The 25932-nt window shown below is 43.2% G+C and overlaps 1 protein-coding gene across 3 annotated transcripts in view; it reads left to right on the top strand.

Moving 5' to 3' along the window:
• Positions 1-4478: 4478 nt before the first annotated feature.
• Positions 4479-25932, top strand: part of klhl13 (kelch-like family member 13) — a 220931-nt gene continuing 199477 nt past the window's right edge. Inside the window, exon 1 of one of the 3 annotated variants that reach the window (XM_048544914.2) lies at positions 4479-4583. Coding sequence is in view for 2 of the 3 variants with exons in the window: in XM_048544909.2 (XP_048400866.1) it covers positions 4962-4984 (23 nt within the window). In the remaining variant the exon portion in view is untranslated. Of the gene's footprint in view, positions 4985-25932 lie in introns of all 3 variants that reach the window. The other 2 variants (XM_048544909.2, XM_059651508.1) reach the window with 2 other exon arrangements.

Genomic DNA, 25932 nt, shown 5'->3' with positions numbered 1-25932 from the left:
CTCTGTCTCCATCTCTGGAATCCACCTGGAAATCGATATTCATTTTAAACAGACCAACTCCCTCAACTAAGTAGCATACTCCTCCTCTCACCCATTCTTGTAAGAAGCCATACCCTATTCCCAATTCCTTTGCGTCTGCCGCATCAGCTCCCGAGAGGAGGAATTCCACTCCTGGGCATTCCAGATGTCCTTTTTGTCGGGAACCGCAATTTCCCCTCTACAGTGAGGGAAAATGCCCTCAACCGTGTCTCCTGCATTTCCCACAACTCATCGCAACACAACGCAATAATAACCAAAACAGAATCCCCATCTTCCTCATGTACCACCCCACCGACCTCCAAATCCAACTCATCATCCTCCGACATTTCTGCCATCTGTAATCTGATCCCACTACCAAAGACATTATTCCCTCCCCATCCTTGTGTGCTTTCTGGAGGGACCACTCTCTCCATGACTCCCTTGTACGCTCCACACTCCCCTCCAGCCCCACCATCTTTCCCTGCAACTGAAGGAAATGCTATACCTGCCCCTATATCTCCCCCCTCGCCCCCATCCCAGGCCCAAAGAAGACTTTCCACATCAAACAGATGTTCACCTGCACATCTGCCAATGTGATATACTATATCCGCTGTGCCCATTGTGGCCTCCTCTACATCGGGAAAACCAAGTGAAGGCTTGGGGACCACTTTGCGGAACACCTATGCTCAGTTTGCAACAAACAACTGCACATCCCAGTCACGAGCCATTTCAACTCCCACCACCCGCCCCCCCAAACTCCTTGGACGACACGTCCATCTTGGGCCTCGTGCATTGCCATGATGACGCCACCTGAAAGATGCAGGAAGAGCATCTCATATTTCACTTGGGAACCCTGTAGCCCAAGGGTATCAATGTGGACTTCACAAGCTTCCAAACATCCCCTCCCCCGACTACATCCCAAAACCAGCCCAGCTTGTTCCCACCTCCCTAACCATTCCTCCCACCTCAAGCCCCACCCCCATCTCCTCCCCACTAACCTCATCCCACCTCCTTGACCTGTCCGTCCTCCATGGGCCGACCTATCCCCTCCTTAACTCCCCACCTACATTCACCTTCATTGGCTCTAACCCCGTCTCTTTGACCTCTCTGTCTCCTCTCACCCGGTCTTGTCTTTTATCCACCTCCTCCTGTCTCCATATTTATTTCAGAATCCCCTTCCCCTCCCCCATTTCTGAAGAAGGGTCTCCACCCAAAATGTCAAGCTTTCTTGCTCCTCTGATGCTGCTTGGCCTGCTGTGTTCATCCAGTTTCACACAGTGTTATGACAAATACATGTTTGTTTTTGTATATATATTGCATCCAAATCTTGGAAGCACTGCCATTGGCTGAAAGTATAGTAACTTTTTAGATTCCTTCAACCAAAAGTGAATGTCACTGGAAGACCAGCATTTACGGCCTGTTTTCTTGAGAAAGTGGTCATGGTGGTGAAGTGTCTTCTTGAACAGCCGCAGTGCATGTGATGCAAGAACACCCACACTCGGGAGGGCTTTCCAGGTTTTTGACAAAGCCACAGTGAAATATTGCCGATTCATGATGGTGTCTTGGAAGGAATTTGTATGTGGTGTTGATCCCAATTAATTAAGGCTGTTGAAAGTGCCTTCATGATTTACTGCAGTGCATCTTGCTGATCGCATGCACTGCTGCTACTTTGCAACAAAGAAAGTGCATGTTGAAAGTGATGGATATGGGTCAATCAAGTGGGCTGCTTTGACGTGGATGGTGTTGAGCTTCCTGAGCGTTGTCGGAGCTGCACTAATCTCGACTGGAAAGGTATTCTAACAGGGTCCTGACTTATGTCATGAGGATGGTAGACAAGCAGTGGGGAAGCTACACAAGCTATTTGCTGCAGCTAGTTTCTGACCTGCTCAAGTCACAAGTAAAGGATTTCCAAGAATATTCCAGGGATGACAGGATTCAATTACATGGGCAGATTAAAGCAGCTCTTGGGGAAAGCTTTGGTAGAACAGTGTACAAAAACATGACATCTGGACACAGCAGAGAGGAAGAAACTAATGTCATTGACAGAAGAATCAAGAGCCCAAGGACACCAATTTGAGTGAAACCAAGGAGGAAATAGCACTGACAAGATCATAAGAAATAGAAACTGGAGTAGACTGTTTGGCCCCTTAATCCTGCTCCACCACTTGAAGGATTATGACTGATCTGACATTCTTCAGGCCCACTTAAAAAAAGTTATCAACTTAAAATGAACTGATTGAGCAACCATTGCAATCTGTGGACGAGAGCTCCAAACATCTACCATCCTTTACTAATAGAAGTGATTGCTAATAGATCCCTTGAGTGGTCTCAGAATCCCTACAGTGGGGGAACAGGCCCTTCGGCCCAACAAATCCACAGCAACCCACAGAGCATCCCACTCAGACCCATCCCTCAATCCACCTACCCTGCACATCTTTGGGCCATGGGAAGAAACCCACAGACAGGGAGAACGTGCAAACTCCAGACAGACAGTCACCCAAGGATGGAATCAAACCTGAGTCGTTAGCACTGTGAGGAAACACTGTTAACCACTGAGCCACCATGCCACCCCTTGTCTGACTAGTTCTCAGACTAATGCCCAGGTTTCTAGGATCCAAACAACAGAAGTAAGTTCTCCATATCCACCCTGTCTTTTCCTGTTAAGATTTTTAAGACTCAAATCAGATCACTTTAATATTATAAATTTGAGAGAAAACAGCTCCTGGCTTTTATATCCAGAACAAAACAAAAAAAGGAAGGTAAAACAGATCATTCAGCAGAACAAGGGCTTGCAAATGCTTCAGATGACAAATAAATACCTCATTAATACAAGACCATTTGCTGTATCTTCTATTTCAATAGAAGAAATAAAACAAGTAGAGCTTCCACCAGAAGTAGTTACCGAAGCTATTTCCACTTATTCATACAAACCTACACAATCATCAGTACTACAGCCACATAAGAGTCTACACCTTTACCATCTGACCATTTACTTTCAAGTGTGAATCACTTGAATATTCAGTGAAGCTACATTTACTTTTTCTGCTTAACTTTCGCTGATTCAAGTAGGGATCTAAAAGTTAGCACAGCTAAGGGAGAGTTGGAATGACAAGTGGCTACTTTGAACCTGCCTGCCTAACAAACAAGACATAGGGCCCACAGCAGCCAAAAATTTTATTTTAATATACATTATTCATAAAAAAATTGTCTACATTGTCACAAAAACAGTTCACCTTTGTAAAGTTGCATATCAAAGTACACTCGCCTTCACTGGCAAGTGCCTTCCTTGACTATAGGAGTCAGGAGGTGATGTTGCAGCTGTACAGGGCATGAATTCAGCCACTAATATTTGCATGCATTTCAGCACTCCCTCCAACAGGAAGGATGTTCTGAAACTTGAAAGGGCTCAAAAGATTATAAGAATGTTGCCAGGGTTAGAGTTTGAGCTTTTGGGAGATGCTGAATAAGTTGGGGCTATTATCCCTAGAGTGTCAGAGACTGAGAGGTGACTTAGATTTCATAAGGGGTATGGATAGGGTTATTAGGCAATGTCTTTCCCACAGAGTGGGAAAATCCAAAACTAGAGGGCATAGGTTTAAAGGTGCAAGGGGAATAGATAATAGGAAACTATAGGGGGCAGCTTTTTCATGGAGTGTATGGTGTATAAAATGTGTTGCCAGAGGAAGTGGTGGATGCTAGTACTTACATTGAAAAGGCATCTGGATGGGTATATGATTAGGAAGGGTTTAAAGGAATATGGGCCAAATACGAGCAAATAGGACAAGATTTATATAGCATGGAAGAGTTGGACCGCAGGGTCTGTTTCCACGCTGTACAACTTTACGCAAATAAAGAAATCATCGGACTATGGCTATCCAAACCAAAAAAAGCTAAAGACTTCACTAACACCAAGTAATATTTACATAGTTCTGAGGCATTAGGAAAGAAGGTCTGATATGCGACCAAAGCCTGTTTACCTTCAACAAGAGATCTAAAACTGCAACTCTCACTCAACTCAAATTCTGCAAATAGACTGAAATAAGGCAAGGGGCATGTCAGCTTTTATAGAGAAACAACACAGGGTAGGACAGGTGACCGGAGGACCAACCAATGTGATTAGCGATAGGCGGGGGTCGCCGCTATGAATGGCCAATGAGAGTGCAGAGGGCGCGGCCTTACTTGAGAATCCCCGATTCGTGTGCAGGAAGCGGCTTCTTGTCCAGGAAGTAGCCAATCAGAATGTTTGGAGGTAATACCATCCTCCAGGATGACCAATGCTTTTCCAGGGGCGAGACCAATTCCAAGGAATAACCGACGAGGCAGGTTGAGGGTGGTACTCTGTCCGGATGGCCAATGAGAGTGTCGAAGGCGGGAGCAGACTTTCGCGGTGTGACCAATGAAGTCTCTGCGGGCGGTACCTCAACGTAGAATGACCAATGGGAAAGGTGGGGCGGGGGCCACGCGCCGACGGTTCGGGCCGGGCGGGGCGGGGCGTGCTGGAGCGTTCGGCGGGTGAAGGAACGAGCGGGCGTTCGGTGTCAGTACGACGGCCGGATCTGACTGAGGTAAAAAAACGGTTGATGGCGGTCTGTCTGGGTGAGGATTGGAGATTTGGGGGCAGGACGGCCTTTGGGCTTCCCTGGCAAGGGAGAGTGCGATTCGACCTCGGGACATGGCCTGAGGCTGAGCTTGCCCCTTCTCTCTGCCGAGAGGGCAAGTGCTGAGAGTCAGAGCGGGTCTCCGGCCTCAGTCAGTGGCTTTTCCAGAAGCTCAACTCGTTCACAACTTGCTGTGTTGTCGTCACGACGTTTACGGGAGCCTGGGTCTGCTCTATATTTCTGTCCCACGTTGTGATCTCACCTTCCTCCTTTAGCAGCTCTCAAAACAGCGATCACCTATGTAAACATGTCACGCTGCAGTTACAACCTCCTTCCAGCGGCGGCATGACAGAGCTTCCCCCGTTGGAGTGAGTCTGGACCTTTTCCTTGATGTATTGATCACAGCAAGAGCTGATGTGTTTTCTGAACGTATTCGTAGTATATTTTGTGAGAAACATTGCTCTGTTACCTTTTGAAACTAATGAGGATGCCAGTTATCTCTTGTGATGGTCTCCATGAACTATCTGGGACATGACTGATTTTGTACGTGCAGTGTGTAGTTAGTGTAGTGATGCATATGAGAGACTAACATCAATAAAAATAATGGACTCACCATGTCCTTGTATTATTTCGTGAGAGATCTAGTCTAGTTAAGCAAGATAGTTGAGGATGTTTCAAAGGGCTGCAATTTGATTTATTTCATCTGTATTACATTGAAATTAACTTTATTGAATCTGTTTTTTGTTGACACCATCATCAGTCTCACTGGACTTGAGAATATGTGCAACAATGCAACACTTGAAGCAAGTGGGAAAATGTGAAATTCATAGGTGATGCAAATAAATGTGTAGCTTCTATTCTGATATCGCTCAAATTGACTTGTGTATCACTTGTTTAGTTAGGAAGTGTTTCTCCTGTTGGTTATTCAGTGGTTCCTGTTTGAAGAGTGGATGATTTTGGATCACCCTTTTTTCCACTTGATTGTATTTTCCTTTTGTATATATGTAATCTGTTCTTACTTTACAATAGACAGTTGTAAAGCTGTAAACTCCTTGGGTCATTTTGGCTCTGGGAAAGCTGTCATGTGATGCAACCCAGATGTTCTTTTCATAAGTCCGACTGAAGTACAAAAAAGAATCGTGCCTCAGTGAAAGCAGCCTTCAGGGCCAAACATTTCACAATTTCCTTCCCAGTTCCCTTCGTTAATACACCTGAATGACATTAAGTCATTGATTACTTTGAAATCGTGTGTTATAATTCAAGATTTTTTTCCCCAGTTTGTTGCAAGATTGCTGTGTCACGAAGTGATGGTTTTGTTTGCTTTCAATGTTTTGAATTTTGACTCTACGACTTTGTGGACTAGGGATATTAAGTGATTGAACTCCTGACGAGAACGACTTTTGCTTTTGTAGTATCTGTTGTTGTAAGGTGGTGTGAAATCCTGACAACTGGGATACCACGATAATTTCACATTTATGTTCAAGATTTTAAAACTTTTTATATAGATAGAAATAATAAATGCAAATGTGAAATGAGGAGACAAACAAAAATCATAAAGTTAAGATGAAACATCTTCAAGACTGCAAACCATTTTGTACCCTAATTAACTACATCAGTGCTCTTCTGTTCTTCATTTGATGGTTTGATGCTTTGCTGAGAGACTTGTAGTTCAGTGTTTTTTTTTCTTGCAGGGGTCGACTTTCCTGATTGCTTTTCCTTGCATTTTTTTTACTTGTTCCTGTTTCCCATTCAAGGAGGCCCCCAGTCATCCAAATTCCACTTTGGCTAAGCCTTTTCTCATTTTCAGTGTGGATGGGCCTGTACTGCAATTTTGTAGTTTCACTTGTTATTAAAAAAAAACGCAAATTATTTCACTCACAAATGCCAATCTGAGATTTGGACCATGCAATGACCTGTTGTGGATCAATTTGAATGGACATAATTGTGCTGAAAATAATTTCTGAACTTATTTCATCCCCCTTTCACGAGATGGTGAAATAGTTAAAGCAGAGAATGGTTAATTTGCCACATCAAGTCCTTGTTGAATGGCCGATAACTGTTGACCTCATCACCAATGTCCACAATATGGGAACAGGTAAAAAATTACACTGCCATGCTGTTTCCTTGTAGATTTGCAAAGCCTTTCTTTTCATCTGTTTATCCAATTATCTTTGATAAAGCTATGATTTATCCTCCCTCCTCCACACTTGTAGATGTTGCATTCTTAATATTGCCTTTGGTCGTCTTGCTAACTGCCATAAATTGGTGCTGTCTGTTTTTTTTTTACCCTTCTGGATTCTCGTGAGCTTCCTCTGCCCCAGCTATCTGGTTTTTTACCCTTCTGGATTGGCAGAACAATCTGCTTTGCACAAATCCCAGATAATTTTGAATATTTCCATCTTCTCAATACTTTGCCATCAAATTCTCTTTTAGTTATTTTGCACTTAACCTGTAGTTGTTGAATGAAAGTTTCTCCAGTTACATGTTGGGAAAGCTGAAACTATTGTCTTTTGACAACACTCCAAACTCCATTCCATATTTGCTGATTTCATTTCTTTTCCTGGCAACTCCATGAGACTAAACCAACCTTCCCACAATAACAAAGTGTGAAGCTGGATGAACACAGCAGGCCAAGCAGCATCTCAGGAGTACAAAAGCCGACGTTTCGGGCCTAGACCCTTCATCAGAGAGGGGGATGGGGAGAGGATTCTGGAATAAATAGGGAGAGAGGGGGAGGCGGACCGAAGATGGAGAGAAAAGAAGATAGGTGGGGAGGTAAGGAGGGGATAGGTCAGTCCAGGGAAGATGGACAGGTCAAGGAGGTGGGATGAGGTTAGTAGGTAGGAAATGGAGGTGCGGCTTGAGGTGGGAGGAAGGGATAGGTGAGAGGAAGAACAGGTTAGGGAGGCACGGACAAGCTGGGCTGGTTTTGGGATGCTGTGAGCGGAGGGGACGAGCTGGGCTGGTTCTGGGATGCAGTGGGGGAAGGGGAGATTTTGAAGCTTGTGAAGTCCACATTGATACCATTGGGCTGCAGGGTTCCCAAGCGGAATATGAGTTGCTGTTCCTGCAACCTTTGGGTGGCATCATTGTGGCACTGCAGGAGGCCCATGATGGACATGTCGTGTGAGGAATGGGAAGGGGAGTTAAAGTGGTTCGCGACTGGGACGTGCAGTTGTTTATTGCGAACCAAGTAGAGGTGTTCTGCAAAGCGGTCCCCAAGCCTCCACTTGGTTTCCCCAATGTAAAGGAAGCCACAACGGGTACAGTGGATACAGTATACCACATTGGCAGATGTGCAGGTGAACATCTGCTTAATATGGAAAGTCATCTTGGGGCCTGGGATGGGGTTTAGGGAGGAGGTGTGGGGGCAAGTGTAGCACTTCCTGCGGTTGCAGGGGAAGGTGCTGGGTGTGGTGGGGTTGGAGAGGAGTGTGGAGCGGACAAGGGAGTCGTGGAGAGTGTGGTCTCTCCAGAAGGTAGACAAGGGTGGGGATGGAAAAATGTCTTGGGTGGTGGCGTCGGATTGTAGATGGCGGAAGTGTCGGAGGGAGGACGATGCATTGTATCCGGAAGTTGGTGGGGTGGTATGTGAGAACGAGGGGGATCCTCTTGGGGCGCTTGTGGCGGGGGTGGGGTGTGAGGGACGTGTTGCGGGAAATGCGGGAGATGCAGTCAAGGGCATTCTCAACCACTGCGAGGGGAATGTTGCGGTCCTTGAAGAATGTGGACGTCTGGGATGTGCGGGATTGGAATGCCTCATCCTGGGAGCAGATGCGGTGGAGGTGGAGGAATTGGGAATAGGGGTTGGAATTTTTGCAGGAAGGTGGGTGGGAGGAGGTGTATTCTAGGTAGCTGTGGGAGTCAGTGGGCTTGAAATGGACATCAGTTTCTAGCTGGTTACCTGAGATGGAGACTGAGCGGTCCAGGAAGGTGAGGGATTTGTTGGAGATGGCCCAGGTGAACTTGAGGTTGGGGTGGAAGGTGTTGGTGAAGTGGATAAACTGTTCGAGCTCCTCTGGGGAGCAAGAGGAGCAGTTCCCATTATCTCTGATCACAACCTTCCCACAACCTAGTTGCCATATTTGATTCCAAAAGCAGTTTCATGTCATCACATAGGAAGTCTAAGTCAATTTTTGTACCATTGCCGAAATGTGTTCTAGTTTCAGCTTGTCTGCTGGTGAAAACCACTTTCTTGCCTTTCACCCTTCAACGTGACTGTTCCAACTTGCATCTGGGCTCTCTCATCTCACCTTTGAGGGAAGGTGAAACTCTGCTTCAGTGTCTTAGATCGCACCAAAAGTTCTATTCACTGCTCCCCTCACTCCACTCTTCACTTACTTGCATTGTTTTGTTAGGAATGTCTTGATTTAAAAATTCTCAACCTTGTTTGCAAATTAATTCATGTCTTCACCCCTCCCAATCTCCACAACATCCTCTAGCCCTGTAACCCTCTGACATAAATATTCCTGTAACTCTGGTTTCTTGTGAGATAAAATGTAGAACCAGAGTAGGCCAATCAGCCCAAAAAACTTGCTTTGCTATTTAATATGCCATCCTAATTCTAATTGCAGCAACATTGGTGGCTGTTCTCTGTTACCACTGTGTCAAGCTTAGGATTCCCTCCTTACATCTCTCTGTTTTCATCCCTAATTTTCCTGCTTTAAGATATTGCTTAAAACCTACCTCATGATGAAAGGTTTTGCCATTTGACTAAATATCTCTAACTTAGTACCAGTGGAATTGTGCCCGCGCTGAAGGGGGAAAAGCAGATCAGGAAATAGTGTCAGTTTTCGGTTAAAACTGGGAATTGGAATTTGTTCTTTGCACCCTCAGTTGTCTAGAGCCACTAATGAAGTGAGTACACCCTTCTGGGACCAGCTAAACATCTACAGGGATCTTGGTGTACAAAAATTCTGCAAGGCAAATATATTGTTTGGTCTGACATTCTCTTATGTACAGTTGCTTTCTTCAAAACCTTTTTAATCAGGAAAGAGTCATCAGACTTGATTATTCTTGTTTGTCATTGTTTAAATGTCAGGGGCGGTGTGGACTTGTTGGGCTGAAGGGCCTGTTCCACACTGTAGGGAATCTAATCTAATCTAAACAATTTAAAAAGTTAGAATGAGGAGTCTCTGTCTCAATAATTATCAGTTCTCAGTAGTTTAATGACAGGCTTAACCCCTTTTTACGTATCTAATTTTCAGTCTTGTGCCTTTAAATACCACTGAAGTATTCATCTATTTTTGTAGCTGGCGGATGGGAACTTAATTCTTTTTGTGATTTTAAACATTCGGAGTGTGACTGCCACATATTATGTAAGAAACAGCTGAGGTCTTTAGTTCTAGCAGTGTTATGAAATCTGTAGCAGTTCTAGTTGTTAAATAATTCCTCTGTATCTCTGGCTTATATGATCAAAGATTTAAGGATATGTGGGAGAATTTGAAACATGTTGAGCACTCCAGTGTTGCGATCCCAACTGATGTTAATGTTGGACAAGCCAAATCCTAGATTGAAACCTACTTTGATAAACCCGTTGGTTTGTTTTAAATTCTTGAGAGCAGTTATTGAGAACATTAACAAAGACTTGCAAATATACTTACAAGGGATATTTTAAAAAATTGGAAAAATTAGAGTACAAGCTCCAGGAAAGGAATTCAAACTCGTGGTATTCCATCGATCCCAACAATATCCTCTACCTTTGTCTCCACATCAAGGCTTCTCATTCAGGCTGGTGCAGCTGCAACTGGTTTCATTCTGACCATTCACTCAATGCTTTTTTTTGAGCTGACATTTCCCCCTGAAAAACCCAAAACAAATAGCAAAATAAAGTCACTATTACCTTAAAAGCAAACAAACATGTTTCCTAATTTCAGTGGGGTTATTCTGCAGGCAGTCACCCAGTTTGCATTTGTCTCATCTTTGTAAAGAGACCACATTGTGAACAGACAGTACAGCAGACTAGGTTAAAAGAAGGACAAGTTAAATGGTTTTTAACCTGGCAGGTGCATTTGGGGTCTTAGAGGGTACAGTAAGAGACAAGAATGAACAGGTGATATACCTTCTGAGATTGCATGGGAATGCCCCATCGGGGAGTGAGGAAGTGATAAGAATGACCAAGTGTGAGGAATGAACTACTGGGATTTATAGCTTTGCTTTTATAATAATTTGCTTTTACCTCAGTAAAGTAAAATAAATTTTGGGTAAATGTTATTTGTAGGGCTGAGGGGGCGGTAGTAAAAGCTAGGGCGGAGGAAGCTCACAAAAGCTATGAGAGTATCAATGTTGAAGATAAAGCATTGGGGACTTGTGTTAGCTTCACTGCCCGCTCAGTCTATTTAGCACTCGCTGCTGAGGCTGAAGGCTGTCGTTCAAGTTAAATCCAGAGAGCAAAGAACTAAACTGTCATAGGGGCCATACTTAAAGCAAGACGTTAAGCCAAGGTTCTGTCCGCATTCTCAGGTGGGTACTTAAGATCTTGCAGTGATATTTGAAGATGAGCAGGTGAATTCTCCCTACTGTCCTGGCTTCCATTTATCCCTCAACCAGCATCTTAACTGTAAGATTTCATTGTTGTTTGTGACTGCTTGCACAAATTGGTATCTGTATTTTCTATATTAAAAATTGTAATAACATTTCAGAAATATTTTGCTGTTGAAAAACAATTTGCCAAGTCTCAAGGATGTGAAAAGAGCTTAGCCATGCATGAGCTTTTCTTCAATGTCAGTAAGGAAGGGCTCATGAACTTGACACGTTATATCTCAAAGTTGGGTTCAGATCGATTTGTAGTTGCAGTATCTTCAATCGTTAAGTTCATTTGTGACATTATTTGGCTGTTATTGACTAACCAGTTTGGTCAATGACATAATTGTCTAATATTGTTTCTCTTCTGTGCAAGCAACAAATTTTGCTATTTCTACACTTTTCAACCAATCCATCAATACTGGCTTTACTAATTAGTTTAAGATAACAAGGTGTAGAGCTGGATAGACACAGCAGGCCAAGCAGCATCAGAGGAGCAGGAAGGCTGACGTTTTGGGCCTAGCCCAGAAGGGTCTAGGCCCAAAACGTCAGCCTTCCTGCTCCTCTAATGCTGCTTGGCCTGCTGCGTCCATCCAGCTCTACACCTTGTTATTTCAGATTCTCCAGTGTCTGCAGTTCCTACTAATTAGTTTCCCCTTTTTGTGTAAAATAGGGATGCACTTAGTCACTGACATTATTTACTTGTTTAAATAATGAATTTCAGCAGCGAATGAAATGACAACTGAGTGTCAAGACTTTGAACCAACTGAGTTCTAGCAACTTAGAGAATTTTTGAAGTACAGACTGCTATTGATTTTGCAGCATGTCGTGGGACTTCGTTTGGAGCTTATTTACCAAATCTCAGACTTCGCCTCTTACAACAGTGCACTTGCCAGCTCCCAAATAAAAGGCAGGTGCATAGTGGTTTGGATCTCCTGAGAGCTTGTGGCTGAGTTATTATTGTCATGGGTGAGAGGGGAAGTCTCACCCTCTAATCTTTGAAACAAAACTTCAGGTTAGATAGCCCCCAAGTTTCACCCTGTTTACAACATCATTCTCTACACATGATACCATGATACCCATGGCTTTGGAGGAGGTCTGCAGTGGCAATCGTGAACTTGTGGCATTGCTTTGTAAACAAAGATCTTGAAATTCTCTTTCCTCCAATGTCTTCCTTCTTTACCATGCCTTTTTTTTTGGTGCTGACCAATTTGCTGCTCGTTTCCACAGTACTTGAATTTTCAGATGTAGTTTCACGTTGGTAAATCAAAATAATTTAAACTGAATTTTTTTGTATGAACTTATAAACCCCTCCTGTTTTATTTATTGGTACTTGAGTTTTTCTTTAAATGAATACTTAGTAATTTGAATAAACAAAAAAGACTCCTGAATAAACAGCAGTGAGACTGGGTTTCCAAAAAAAAAAGACTGAGATCAGTCATCTGAGAGGTGGATTTTGTGATGTATGGGACAAGGGCTATCATTCTCCCAATTATGGAATCGAACAATTACCATCTGTAGGAACATGCGATACAATGGAGTGCTTTCAGCCACTTCTTGTTTTAAGTTACTGTGAAATAACTGTTATGGGTTTTCTGGTAATGTAAGTAAAGCGGAAGTGGTACAAAGAATGGAACTGCAAGGAAGTTGATTTTAATAATGAATTTGATAGCACATGCAATGTTTCTCCTTTGTTGTAAAGTCAAGCCACCTTGAGTAAAGTCCTTTTAAGTTGAAGTGTTAAGTAATTCCTTGGCTGCTGATGACATTTGAAGGTAATGTTCTGAATAATTAGGTGGAATGCCTTTGGTATTTCTTACTTATAGTTGAGGTTTAAACTATAACGAGATTAACTTGTTTTGATAACACATCTATGTACATTGACGATCACACAGGTTGAGTCTGATCATTCTCCATAAGGGCATCTATTTGTGGGTCTTCAGATGGCTGAAGAAGCCAATTTGGGGTCCGCAGATTCTTTTGCATTGTGGGCATTACAGGGTGGTAATAGTACGTGGGCCTTCCTGATGGTCTGTCTCTCCTTGTGCAAGAATCGCTTCTGCTCAGTGGTGCTGCAATATCATTTGCGTGGCATATAGTGCCTTGCTGGGTGACATTTCTTCAGTGATTCTGGTTTGTAGCCATGTCCTCCCAGTTGTTGTTGTTGATGTGGAATTTCTTGAGGTTGGTCCAGATGTTATCTTGAAGCATTTCTTTTGATCACCAGAAGCATGTTGATCTTCCTTCGGGAGAGAGTGCATTATCTGTTTTGGGAGGCGTGAGTGGGCATTTGGATGGCAAGGCCAGTCCATTAGAGTTGCTGTTGAATGATTGTGGTGGTGATGCTTGCTATGTTGGCCTCTTCCAAGACACCGATGTTAGTGTGCTTGTCTTCCCAGGTGATCCACAGGATTCTTTGTCAGGATCCCTGCTGGTATGGTTACAGTGCTTTAAAATGCTTACTGTAGGTAGGCTATGTTTCAGCTCCACAGTGTGTGGGAAGGACAACAAGTTTGTTGTCCAGGAGTTTAATCCGAGTCTGTCGATCATTGTCTTCAAACACCTTCCTTCTGAGTCATGTTGAATCTGGGCTGGGTTTGCCTCTTCTGAACCCGCCTCTTCCTGTGTAGTTTGAACATTGTGGAATGGATAAGGCAGTCAACAGTCATCTGAGCCAGTCATAGCCCTGCTGACATTCGCATCCTGATATTCGCTCCAGGGACCAATGACATAATCAGTGAGATGCTGTTGTTTTGAATGTGGGTGCCACCAAGATATACTGAATTTGTTTTCTTCTGATGAAAGCAAATGTTTGTGATGGTGAGATTGTATTGTGAGAGAAAGGACTCCATGGAGTCGATGGTGCCCGTACTTTCCCTTCTTTTGGTGCCATTCCAGAGATTGTGGTCTTGACCAACCCTGGCATTGAAATGTCCAAGAGGAATTGTCTTTCTTGGGGATGCTTGACAACATGAGTGTCAAGGTTGGCATAAGAAGTCTCCTTTTACTTCTTCCTCTGAGCCAAGGGTTGGGTCATAAGCACTCATAACTGTAGCCATCTGGTTGTTAATGAGCATCAGGCAAATAGTCATGAGTTGGTCATTGACACCACAGGAAGTTCAGAGAGGCAACTGATGAGCTGGTTCTTAATTGCAAATCCAACAATGCGAATTCTGGGCTCACCGGCAGCCTTCTCCTTCCGGAAGAAGGTGTAACCACCTTTCACCTTCTTCAGTTGTCCATTGTTTGTAGGGCAGGTTTCGGAAAGAGCAGCTCGCTTGATCTGGCATTTCTTCAGTTCTCTGGCTATAATCACAGTTCATCCTTCAGATTAATCACTGTTAGATGGGTCCATCAGAGTTCTTATGTTCCAAGCTCCAATTTTTTTATTCATTTCTGACTGCATTCCTTGGTATAGATTTGTGTTATAGAGTTGCTCAAGATGGAAATACACTCCTTGGTCCGACTCATTCACACCAACAAGATATCCTAAATAAATCTACTTCAATTTGTTGGCATTTGGCCCATGAGCCTCTTAATTTTGGTGTCATCTGCAAACTAAGTAACCATATCTGCTACGTTCACTTCCAAATCATTTCATTTAAATGATGAAAAGCAGTAGATCCAGCACCAGTCCTTCCGGCACACCTCTCTTCGCGGGCCTTCAGTCTGAAAAGCAGCCCTCCATCATCGCACTCTCTTCTACCTTTTGAGACAGTTCTGTGTGGGCTGACAGCCATGAGAAAAATGTAAGCACAAGATGTTCCACTGCTGGCTGTACTGGATTTTGCTTTGTAACAAGGGCAGGAAGCCTTTGAAATTTGATGTGTCACCTAGATTAGTTCAAGGGCTAATTAGTTGGAGTCAGTTATGGAGAATTGTAAAAGTATAGGAGGAGGATTGACCCTTCATGCTTTTCAGTATGATCATGACTAATCATCCAACTTAGTGTTCCCACTTTCTCCCCATATCCTTTGATCATTTCAGCCCTAAGAGCCATATCTACAAGTTTCTTGAAAGTCTTCAGTGTTTTGGCCTCAACAATTTCTGATGATAGAGAATTCAAAGGTTGAGAACCTCTCTAGGTGAAAAAATTCCCCCTCATTTGTGACCGCCTGGACTTCCTGGACATCAGGAACATCTTCTCTATATCTACCCTATGTAATTCTGTTAGAATTTTATAGGCTTCCATGAAATTGTCCTCTCGTTCTTCTAAACTCAAGTGAATATATTCCTAACTGATCAAGCTTCTCCCCTATGTCAGTTCCACCATCCTCAGTCTGGTAAATCTTCATTAGCCAGAAAATCCTCAGGTAAAGTGACCAAAACGGCACAATAGACAGAAGGTTGCCATCTTAGGAATTCTGGATTAGGGATTTGAGTATGGTTTTTAAAAAAAAATCCGTTTAAACTTTAAAAATTATATTGTTTAACTGCTTAAATATTATCAGGTGTGTTCACTTCAAATAAAATACTGACAAATTTATTTAGCCTTTTAGTGAATTATATTCACCAAAGGTGAAAAGGAGGAGTGGGTAAATCTTCAGGAACAATTGTCAAAGGCTTACATAAGATCCTCAAACTTTGCTTATATCTTTCGAAAATCAAAGTCGTTTTTCTGCAAATTCTTTTTCTTATGTAATCTCAGACTTGTGCAAAAAACTGATTAGAAAAGGAAGAATCAATCGTGACTTAAGCTTAATAAAGGAGACATTTTAATCCAAATTTGACTTTTGTTCAGAACAGTTAACATGTCTATGTGCTCTCATGTTAGTCTTGTAGGCAGGTGATTAACAGTAAGGCCAGTTTTGGACAATATATATTTTGCAAGCACAGATAATCCTGAATTGCACAGGCAACTTTTTGCCAGTTTTAAAAGCCAGGGAAAATGCAGTGCACTCATCTTCCACCACTGCAATGGATTGCATTCCAGTGTTTGACAAAGATGCCTGAAGTAATTTTTGACCTTATTTTCTACTACACTTGCCCCTTTCAATGCCATCTTCACCTAACAACTTTCCAGTAGCTCTCTTTTTATTTTCGAAGATTGTATTTGGCATTGTATTTTGAATCTTGTGGCCTTATTTTTCTTATGGCTTTATTCTCTTAGTAAATACTTTAGATTTCAAACTTTGTCTACTTTACACTTACAGTAAGTTACTGGTCCCTAACCAGATCATAACATAAACTTGGCCATTTAGTTCAGATTCAATGCACTGCTGATTTGGCTAGTAAATAGCATGGTGTTTACTGCAGATTTACTTTTTCTTCATCTTTCCAGCTCTGCTTCAGTCAAGTCTTTCAAAAGAAAACAATTTTTTTTGTTTTCTTAGTTGCATGTCAGTAGTATCGTAATTTAAGGGTAATTTGCACACATATTTAGCGTGAATGCATTTATTAAAAGTACTTTGGAATGCTCTTTGTGATTTTTATAAAATGCAGTCATACGTAGTGAAACAGTCTCGACAGCTGTATATTTTATTGAGTAACCTGAAGACTTCCTGTTAAAAGATGTAGATCTGGATAAACACAGCAGGCCGAGGAGAGGAAAATTGACGTTTCAGGTCTGGACCCTTCAGAAATTTTTCCAGACCCGAAACATCAGCCTTCCTGCTCCTCTGATGCTGCTTGGCCTGCTGCGATCATCCACCTCTACAACTTGTTATCTCAGATTCTCCAGCATCGGCAGCTCCTACTATCTCTCTGAATCGACTTCCTGTTAAGTTGCCTTCGTCATTGTGCTAGAACTCTGTATCTGCAAATGAGTACTTTTTATTTGCACTTGTACTTTAAGAAAGCTGTTGAAACATGACTGCAGGTGCAGTATGGTGTGTCTGACTCAGTACAATTGCAGTTGCTTTGTTAGATTGAGTTGGAGAGATCATGGGTGTGTGTGTGTTCTATAAGTGTACATTATGTGAATTAGTGCACTGGATGGAGCAATGTGTGACATGCATAATAATAGGTGCTTAAAGACCTTGTTTACATTAATGAACAGGGCTGGTTTCAGCCTGTGATTTTGCTACCATAAAAATGGAATTTCAAATCTTACTTAAATGAACCCTACTCTTTTGTTCAGTTTCCAAAAGTTATTAACTTGTGACTTTTGTTGGCTGCAGTAAAATCTGTGGCAGTCATAAAATATATTCAAAGCAGCCTCAAAGACACTTCATAGATAATGGGAACTGCAGATGCTGGAGATTCCAAGATAATAAAATGTGAGGCTGGATGAACACAGCAGGCCAAGCAGCATCTCAGGAGCACAAAAGCTGACGTTTCGGGCCTAGACCCTTCATCAGAGAGGGGGATGGGGGGAGGGAACTGGAATAAATAGGGAGAGAGGGGGAGGCGGACCGAAGATGGAGAGTAAAGAAGATAGGTGGAGAGGGTGTAGGTGGGGAGGTAGGGAGGGGATAGGTCAGTCCAGGGAAGACGGACAGGTCAAGGAGGTGGGATGAGGTTAGTAGGTAGCTGGGGGTGCGGCTTGGGGTGGGAGGAAGGGATGGGTGAGAGGAAGAACCGGTTAGGGAGGCAGAGACAGGTTGGACTGGTTTTGGGATGCAGTGGGTAGAGGGGAAGAGCTGGGCTGGTTGTGTGGTGCAGTGGGGGGAGGGGATGAACTGGGCTGGTTGAGGGATGCAGTGGGGGAAGGGGAGATTTTGAAACTGGTGAAGTCCACATTGATACCATATGGCTGCAGGGTTCCCAGGCGGAATATGAGTTGCTGTTCCTGCAACCTTCGGGTGGCATCATTGTGGCAGTGCAGGAGGCCCATGATGGACATGTCATCAAGAGAAGCGGAGGCTTGGGGACCGCTTTGCAGAACACCTCCGCTCAGTTCGCAACAAACAACTGCACCTCCCAGTCGCAAACCATTTCCACTCCCCCTCCCATTCTCTTGATGACATGTCCATCATGGGCCTCCTGCACTGCCACAATGATGCCACCCGAAGGTTGCAGGAACAGCAACTCATATTCCGCCTGGGAACCCTGCAGCCATATGGTATCAATGTGGACTTCACCAGTTTCAAAATCTCCCCTTCCCCCACTGCATCCCTCAACCAGCCCAGTTCATCCCCTCCCCCCACTGCACCACACAACCAGCCCAGCTCTTCCCCTCTACCCACTGCATCCCAAAACCAGTCCAACCTGTCTCTGCCTCCCTAACCGGTTCTTCCTCTCACCCATCCCTTCCTCCCACCCCAAGCCGCACCCCCAGCTACCTACTAACCTCATCCCACCTCCTTGACCTGTCCGTCTTCCCTGGACTGACCTATCCCCTCCCTACCTCCCCACCTACACCCTCTCCACCTATCTTCTTTACTCTCCATCTTCGGTCCGCCTCCCCCTCTCTCCCTATTTATTCCAGTTCCCTCCCCCCATCCCCCTCTCTGATGAAGGGTCTAGGCCCGAAACGTCAGCTTTTGTGCTCCTGAGATGCTGCTTGGCCTGCTGTGTTCATCCAGCCTCACATTTTATTATCAAAGACACTTCATTATGCTTCAGTTCTTCCATATAATCTGGACTACCAAAACCAGTGTGTTGCATCAGTGCACAATAATTAGAATCTGAGTTTTTTTTTCCATTTTAAAACTCAACCAAGATGTAGAAGCAGCAGGGGAACAGATAGTTGAGAAGTGTTCTTAAAAACTAGGGGTAGTGGAGTGGAAGAAGCTGAGGCAAAGAGGTTGTCATCTTAAGTAAAGCAGGCAATAACAGGTAAACAGAAGCCAAGTGACTTTGTATTGTAAATGCAACAGAGTGCAAGGATTAAGTCTGAAACCAGAGATATAAACCTTTAAGACTTTTATTTTAATTTCAAAGGCAGTTCAGCGGAATTGTCAATTCAGAAGTGTCATAATATGTCTGAATAGTTTGATTTTCTCTGCAAACTCAGTCTTGCTATTTTAGTTTTGAAATAGTGATGTAGGATTATAAATCGTTAATGCAACCACATTAACATATTGTGCATAGCTTTGGATGCTGCAGTGTTCGAAAGGACATTTGTTTTTAAGATGTTATAAAAGTAACTAGGAATAATTGGGATGGGGGGTATCAGATTATGACAAGCAATTATGTATATTAACTGTGATAGAAAAGATAATGTTAAGAAGTGTTATGCATGCTGTCTTTTGGGCTTCAAGAGGGACTAGGTTATAGAATGTAGAACAGTATAGCACAGTACAGGCCCTTCGGTAGCTTTTACGAAAGGACATAGTTTCAAAGTGAAAGGAGGTAGATCGGGGCAACGTCAGAGGTAGGTTCTTTGCTCAGAGAGTGTTTGGGGCGTGGAATGCATTGCCGGAGAGGGTAGTGGAGTCGACCTCATTAGGGGCATTTAGTGGCTATTAGATAGGCATATGGATGATAGTATAAAGTAGCGGTGGATGTTAGATAGACCTTAGGTTTAGGGTAAAAGTTCGACACAACAGTGTTGACCACAAAAGTTGTTTCACCTGCAGCAGGACCAGAGAAAACCTGCGTATGAAGGGGGCAAATTCAGTGGTGATATAAGGAAACACTGGCCCAGCTCTTGTGATGGCAAAATAGTTGCAAGCTGTGCGGACTGGACCAAGATATTGGGATAATGTGGAACTCAAGTCTAGAGTTTCTCCTGGGCATTGTCTTGGGAATTCAAGTTCTGAAGGGCAATACACGGCATCTCGGACCCCATGTTCCCGCAACAGTAAGCTAAAGTTGGTGCATTCTGATTGCCTCTAACTTGTTGTTGTACTCAAACCGCACACCAGTTAAACTGAGTCATGAGTCATTACTGACTTCCCGCCTGTGGCTTGGTTTGGATACCACGTGGACACCTGTCAGCACCCACCACAGGCTCCTCACATATGTCAACTCTACTCAGCCTGAATCCTTCTGACTCCCCATGGACCTACCATCAACACCAAACCGACAACCCCACTCCCCCCAGCTGATCCCTGAGACCCCCTTCCCTTCCTTTCTCTCTTCCCCGACTCACCCCAAACAACAGGAATGTTCAGGGACAACTTTTTCACGTAGAGGGTAGTGCGTATATGCAACAAGCTGCAAGAGGAAGTAGTAGAGGTGGATACAATTGCAACATTTAAAAGACATTTGGTCAGGTACATGGATAGGAATGGTTTAGAAATATATGGGCCAAATGTAGGAAAATGGGATTAATTTAGTTTGGGAAACATGATCAGCATGGACAAGTTGGACTGAAGGGTCAGTTTTGATGCTGTATGCCTGTCTGAACTCCTCCTGTGCACTGAAGAGACCTTTTAACCCATGCTTCACCCTATTGTACCCAACCAGGTCCCTGACTAACTACCGTAGACTTTTCTCACTTCATCATTGGACTTGTCCTGATACACTCCAGTGCCCCTGCCAGGACTGTTCTTGTTCTCACCACCACCCCCCCCCCCCCCCCCCCCCAAACCCCAAAAGGAGTTAACCTAAACAATCAGAGATAATGGGAACTGCAGATGCTGGAGATTCCAAGATAATAAAATGTGAGGCTGGATGAACACAGCAGGCCAAGCAGCATCTCAGGAGCACAAAAGCTTTTGTGCTCCTGAGATGCTGCTTGGCCTGCTGTGTTCATCCAGCCTCACATTTTATTATCTTGGAATCTCCAGCAGCTTTTGTGCTCCTGAGATGCTGCTTGGCCTGCTGTGTTCATCCAGCCTCACATTTTATTATCTTGGAATCTCCAGCAGCTTTTGTGCTCCTGAGATGCTGCTTGGCCTGCTGTGTTCATCCAGCCTCACATTTTATTATCTTGGAATCTCCAGCAGTTTTTGTGCTCCTGAGATGCTGCTTGGCCTGCTGTGTTCATCCAGCCTCACATTTTATTAACCTAAACAATCACCCAGTTAGTTAGCACCAGACCCCACCTTGTTTACCTGGCATAATGGTTTTAGTTCAGTGGATGTGCAGGTGGTTACAAGACCTTTATAGCCCTGGTATATGGCAGGGGATCCTGTGAGCAAGAGATGTGGTTTCAATTGAAATCACAAATCCTGCTATATTCCAGGATTTTAAGGTCCTGGAAGTTTACATGGAGATGTTTCTGCTTCTGATTCTGATCCTTATCCTGACTCTAACCCAGTGCTCTGTACAAATTTATGGTGCAGGTTTCTTAGGTGGATGATAGAAACGGGACATCAGTTCAATGAAATATAAATTCAGTTCTTTTTAAAAAAAATCATTTAAAATACAGAAATTTGAGACTTGTGCTAAATTTAGCAGACTTGGGAATAAACTGGTGACTTTGAGCTAATATTTCCAAAACTCTTCACCCCTGGGATTTTCCACATCTCATGTCTGGCTGTGTTGACTCATGGATAGAAAATGATTCCCATGACTACGAGGATGGTTATAATGCTAGATCGGTTAGGACAATATTCACTAGAGTTTAGAAGAATTTGAATGGGGGTTGGTGGACTGTAAAATCTCTTTAGAAATCTACAAATTTTGTAACATGATTAGACAGAGTAAATTCACGAAGGATATTCCTGATGATTGGGAAGTCCAGAACCAGAGTCAGTCTAAAGGGATATGGTAGGCAATATAGAACTGAGCTTAGAAATTTCTTCACTTACAGTGGTGGTCCTGTGGAGCGCTCTACCACAAATGATTGAGGCCAAGATATTGAATGTTTTCAAGGAGGAGTAAGATACTGTCGTTAGGGCTAAAGGGTTAGGCTCGATGATCAGCCATGATGTTGAGTAGTGGAGCTGGCTTGAATGGCCTACCCCACTTATTTTGTATATTTCTGTGACGCTGAATTATGATTTTTCTTATCTAGCAGGTCACATGTCGGATGTGCTTATAATTATTGTTGTCCCAAGCAGTAGTAAAATAGATTTATGCTTCTGTTAAATAAATGCTAACAATTCAAAAACCATCTATTTCATGGTTTTTGTATATAGTGGTCTAAAATTCAGTGAGATAACAATGAAATAAGCTGGGGATGTGTTTAATTTGGTGGACAGGCAACGGACAATTCATTGTTGGTCTTTGCTTCCTGTGACCTGCTTCAACACACACAGCCAGGATATCTGCAGTCTCTTAAATAACAAAAGTATTTGTTCATTGATTAGTCATGCAACAAAATGTGAATCATCTTGATCTCTGCATGATTCTTATCCAGTTCTCCAAGTCCCCTGATCATGTTTAATTGCTCTCTGTCCTTGAGCACTGTCCCTTTCCTTCAAATAGATTATTTTAGCTGCCTCAAGAAACTCTACCTTCATTGTTCTGTTCTTGCAAAGTACCATCCATCTCCAAGCTTGCTTTATTTCCTGAAGACTTTCTGGCACGCCGTCACCTCCCAATTCTCTGTTCACTTGTCCCTTAACTCCTGTTAAAATGGATCTCAAAGATGCAAAGTGATACCTCATGTGACACTGACTCTGACAAGTTTGATGTGGTAGTACATACTATCCTCCTCCAAGTACTTAACACTCTTGGACAGATGAGTGGAACTGTGTTGTATTGTATCACAGTCAGAAATCATACAGTGGCTTGTGTTCTGAGTCTTGCTCAATCCTCGGCTTCCCCCTTCTATTTATGTTCTGCATGCTGCCCTTGGGTGACTTCATTTGAGCACACAGCCGTGATGTTTTGCAGCCACGGCATTCATGACCCAAAATGTTTATTTTCCTCTCTATAATACTAACGCATCTACTCAGCATTTACGGCATTTTCTGTTTTTATTCTGGCTTTCCAGCATTGGCAATGTCTTGCTTTGGGATCAGTTTCCGTTATGTATGCTGGCAGCACCCATCTCTATTTCACCAACTCGTCCCTCAATCTTCCATTGTCTCTGGATTGCTTGAATACTTCTGTAATGTCTGGTGCTGGTCCACCTCTAATGTTGTATGACATTACACCATCTTGGCTTACCTGTTGCTGAAACGAGGTTTTGCACTTTGGAAAAAAGAATACAGGCATGGACTATTTTCTAAACGGTAAGAAAATTCATAAAGCAGAAGTACAAAGGGATTTGGGAGTGTTGGTCCAGGATTCTCTACAAGTCAACTTGCAGGTAGAGTCCATGATTCAGAAAACGAATGTAATGTTGATGTTTATCTCAAGAGCGTTGGAATATAAAAGCAGTGATGTGCTTCTGAGACTTTATAAAGCTCTAGTTAGGCCCCATTTAGAATACTGTGTCCATTTTGGCCCCCACACCTCAGGAAGGACATACTGGTCCTGGAGCATGTCCAGCGGAGATTTACACGGATGATCCCTGGAATGGTAGGTTTAACGTATGATGAACGGCTAAGGATCCTGGGATTGCTCTCATTAGAGTTTACAAGGTTGAGGGGATATCTAATAGAAACTTACAAGATAATGTATGGCTTAGAAAGGCTGGACGCTGGGAAGTTGTTTCCGTTAGGTGGGGAGACTAGGACCCGTGGGCACAGCCTTAGAATTAGATAGGGGTAAATTTAAAATGGAAATGAGGAGACATTTCTTCAGCCAGAGTGTGGTGGGCTTGTGGAATTCATTGCCACGGAGTGCAGTGGAGGCTGGGACGTGGATGCCTTCAAGGCAGAGATTGATAAATTCTTGATCTCACAAGGAATCAAGGGCTACGGGGAGAGTGCAGGGAAGTGGAGTTGAAAGGCCCATCAGCCATGATTTAAATGGCAGAGTGGACTCGATGGGCTGAATGGCCTTACTTCTACTCCTATGTCTTATGATCTTATGGAAACCATCGTCAACATTTTGTTTGCTTCTAGTCTTGACTATTCCCAAAGCATTTCTGTCTGACCTTCAATATTTAGTCATCCTTGAAACTGAGATCATTAAAGCATTGCTGTTGCTGGCCTAAGTATGTAATGCTAGTCTCCCAAACTTCCAGCTCTCCCTTCAGCTGAATGTAAAATTCAATTCTATTATGATCACTGCCAATTAGAAATGCCTTTTTTGTCAAGGTAGTGAATTAATACAGTATGACCATTTATGTCCCTCCATATCTCTGCAATCCTTTCCTTCCCAAAAGCACTCAGTTGTTAATGCTCCTGTAATCCTGATCCTTGTATCCCCAATTTTAAGTATGCTGCCATTGAGTGGCTGAGATAACAAGATGTAGAGCTGGATGAACACAGCAGGCCAAGCAGCGTCATGGGAGCAGGAAAGCTGATATTTCAGGTATAGGCCCTTTTCTGCAGAAGGGTGTATTTTTATTTTTCTCCCTATGGTGGTGAACTACCAAACTTCCATTTGGCAACTGCTCTGAATGCCCTGACTAAAATCAGGGCTGTAAGTCTGAAGACTCACTAATGCAGACCTATGTCTTGCCATTTGCAGTACACCATCTCCGAGGAGATTCTACAGATTTGAATCATGGTCATCATTAAGATAGAAATTAATTCCAGAGTCTGGTTCAGTTCAGATAAACGCAATGTGTTGCTTTTTGATAAGACTGTCCCAGTTAATGGTAGGTCCCTGAGGCTTGTTGTTGAACGCCAAGTGATTCAGTTGCATACTTAATTAAAAATGGAGTTGCAGGTAGACAGGGTGGTGAAGGTGGTGTTTGGTACACTTGCCTTCACTGGTCAGAGCATTGAGTACAGGAGTTGGAATGTTATGGCTGTGCAGGGCATTGATAAGGCCACATGTGGAGTACAGCAGACAATTCTAGTCACTCTACTATAGGCCAGATGTTATTAAATTTGAAAGAGTGCAGAAAAGGTTTGCAAGGATGTTGCTGAGACTGGAATATCATTTAAAAGACATTTAGACAGTTACAAGGATAGGGAGGGTTAGAGGAATATGGGCTAAATACAGGCAAATGGGACCAGTTGACTTTTGGAAACTTGATTGACATGGATGAGTTGGGCTGTAGGGTCTTTTTCGATGCTGTGTGACAATTCCCTCTCTCATAGACTCATTGTTAGATTCCCTTATGCTCACTCCTCCTAGACTTGAAATTTTTCAATGTTTGTTTGACTTCAGAATAGTTGAGAAGGTACAAGGATGTGCTTCCCCTCTGCAACTGTTTAACACGCCACCTGATCTGGTTGGGATGGCATTGTTGTTGCCTGTGTTCTTTTTCACTGTTTCCCTGGCCTTTATTGCTGTCTTGTGCTCCTTTATGGTTCTGGTTGAAGATAAAACAAAGTGTGTGTGTGCACAGTCTAATGCAGTGAGGATGAACCCTGTGGAAACTATAGAGAAGTCACGTCACTGAGATGGTAGGAACCGCAGATGCTGGAGAATCTGAGATAACAAGGTGTAGAGCTGGATGAACACAGCAGGCCGAAGAGGAAGACTAACGGAGAAGGGTCTAGGCCCGAAACGTCAGCCTTCCTGTTCTAGTCACATCACTCTTGGTTTGCTGCTTCTCCATTCAGAAGATGCATCTGTTCCGCATTTGCTGCTGGTAGGCTCATTATACTCTGATTGGTCTTCTGATTAATAATATTCATGAATGCACAACAAGCAGTGGTCCAAACTGACTATTTTTACCCATTTCTAAGATTGTCGCTGTTGAAGGCTGTTGCATTGGCCAATCCTCACTCACGTAGCATTATTTGTCCACAAATCAGAAGTTCCACCTACTTGATTTATATGGTTCTGATCTGTACCGAAGAGCGTTTCCAATGGCCCCACTTAATTCTGTTTTTCAGAAATTAGTTGTCAAAAACCATGTTATGGAAACTGTTGAATTATCTGGTATTTATAATTTTGCATTCAGTGAAACAGTTGGATCATGATAAACTAGTCCTAGGATTCTCCCATGTTGGCTCATGTATTCTGCAGTGATGGATTAGCAGAGTTTACAGTTACAACCAGAAGG

The sequence above is a fragment of the Stegostoma tigrinum genome, chromosome 15 (genome assembly GCF_030684315.1).
Source record: "Stegostoma tigrinum isolate sSteTig4 chromosome 15, sSteTig4.hap1, whole genome shotgun sequence".
Classification (NCBI taxonomy): Eukaryota; Metazoa; Chordata; class Chondrichthyes; order Orectolobiformes; family Stegostomatidae; genus Stegostoma; species Stegostoma tigrinum.
Note: the sequence above shows the minus strand (reverse complement) of the source record. Positions and strands in the feature narration are given on the sequence as shown.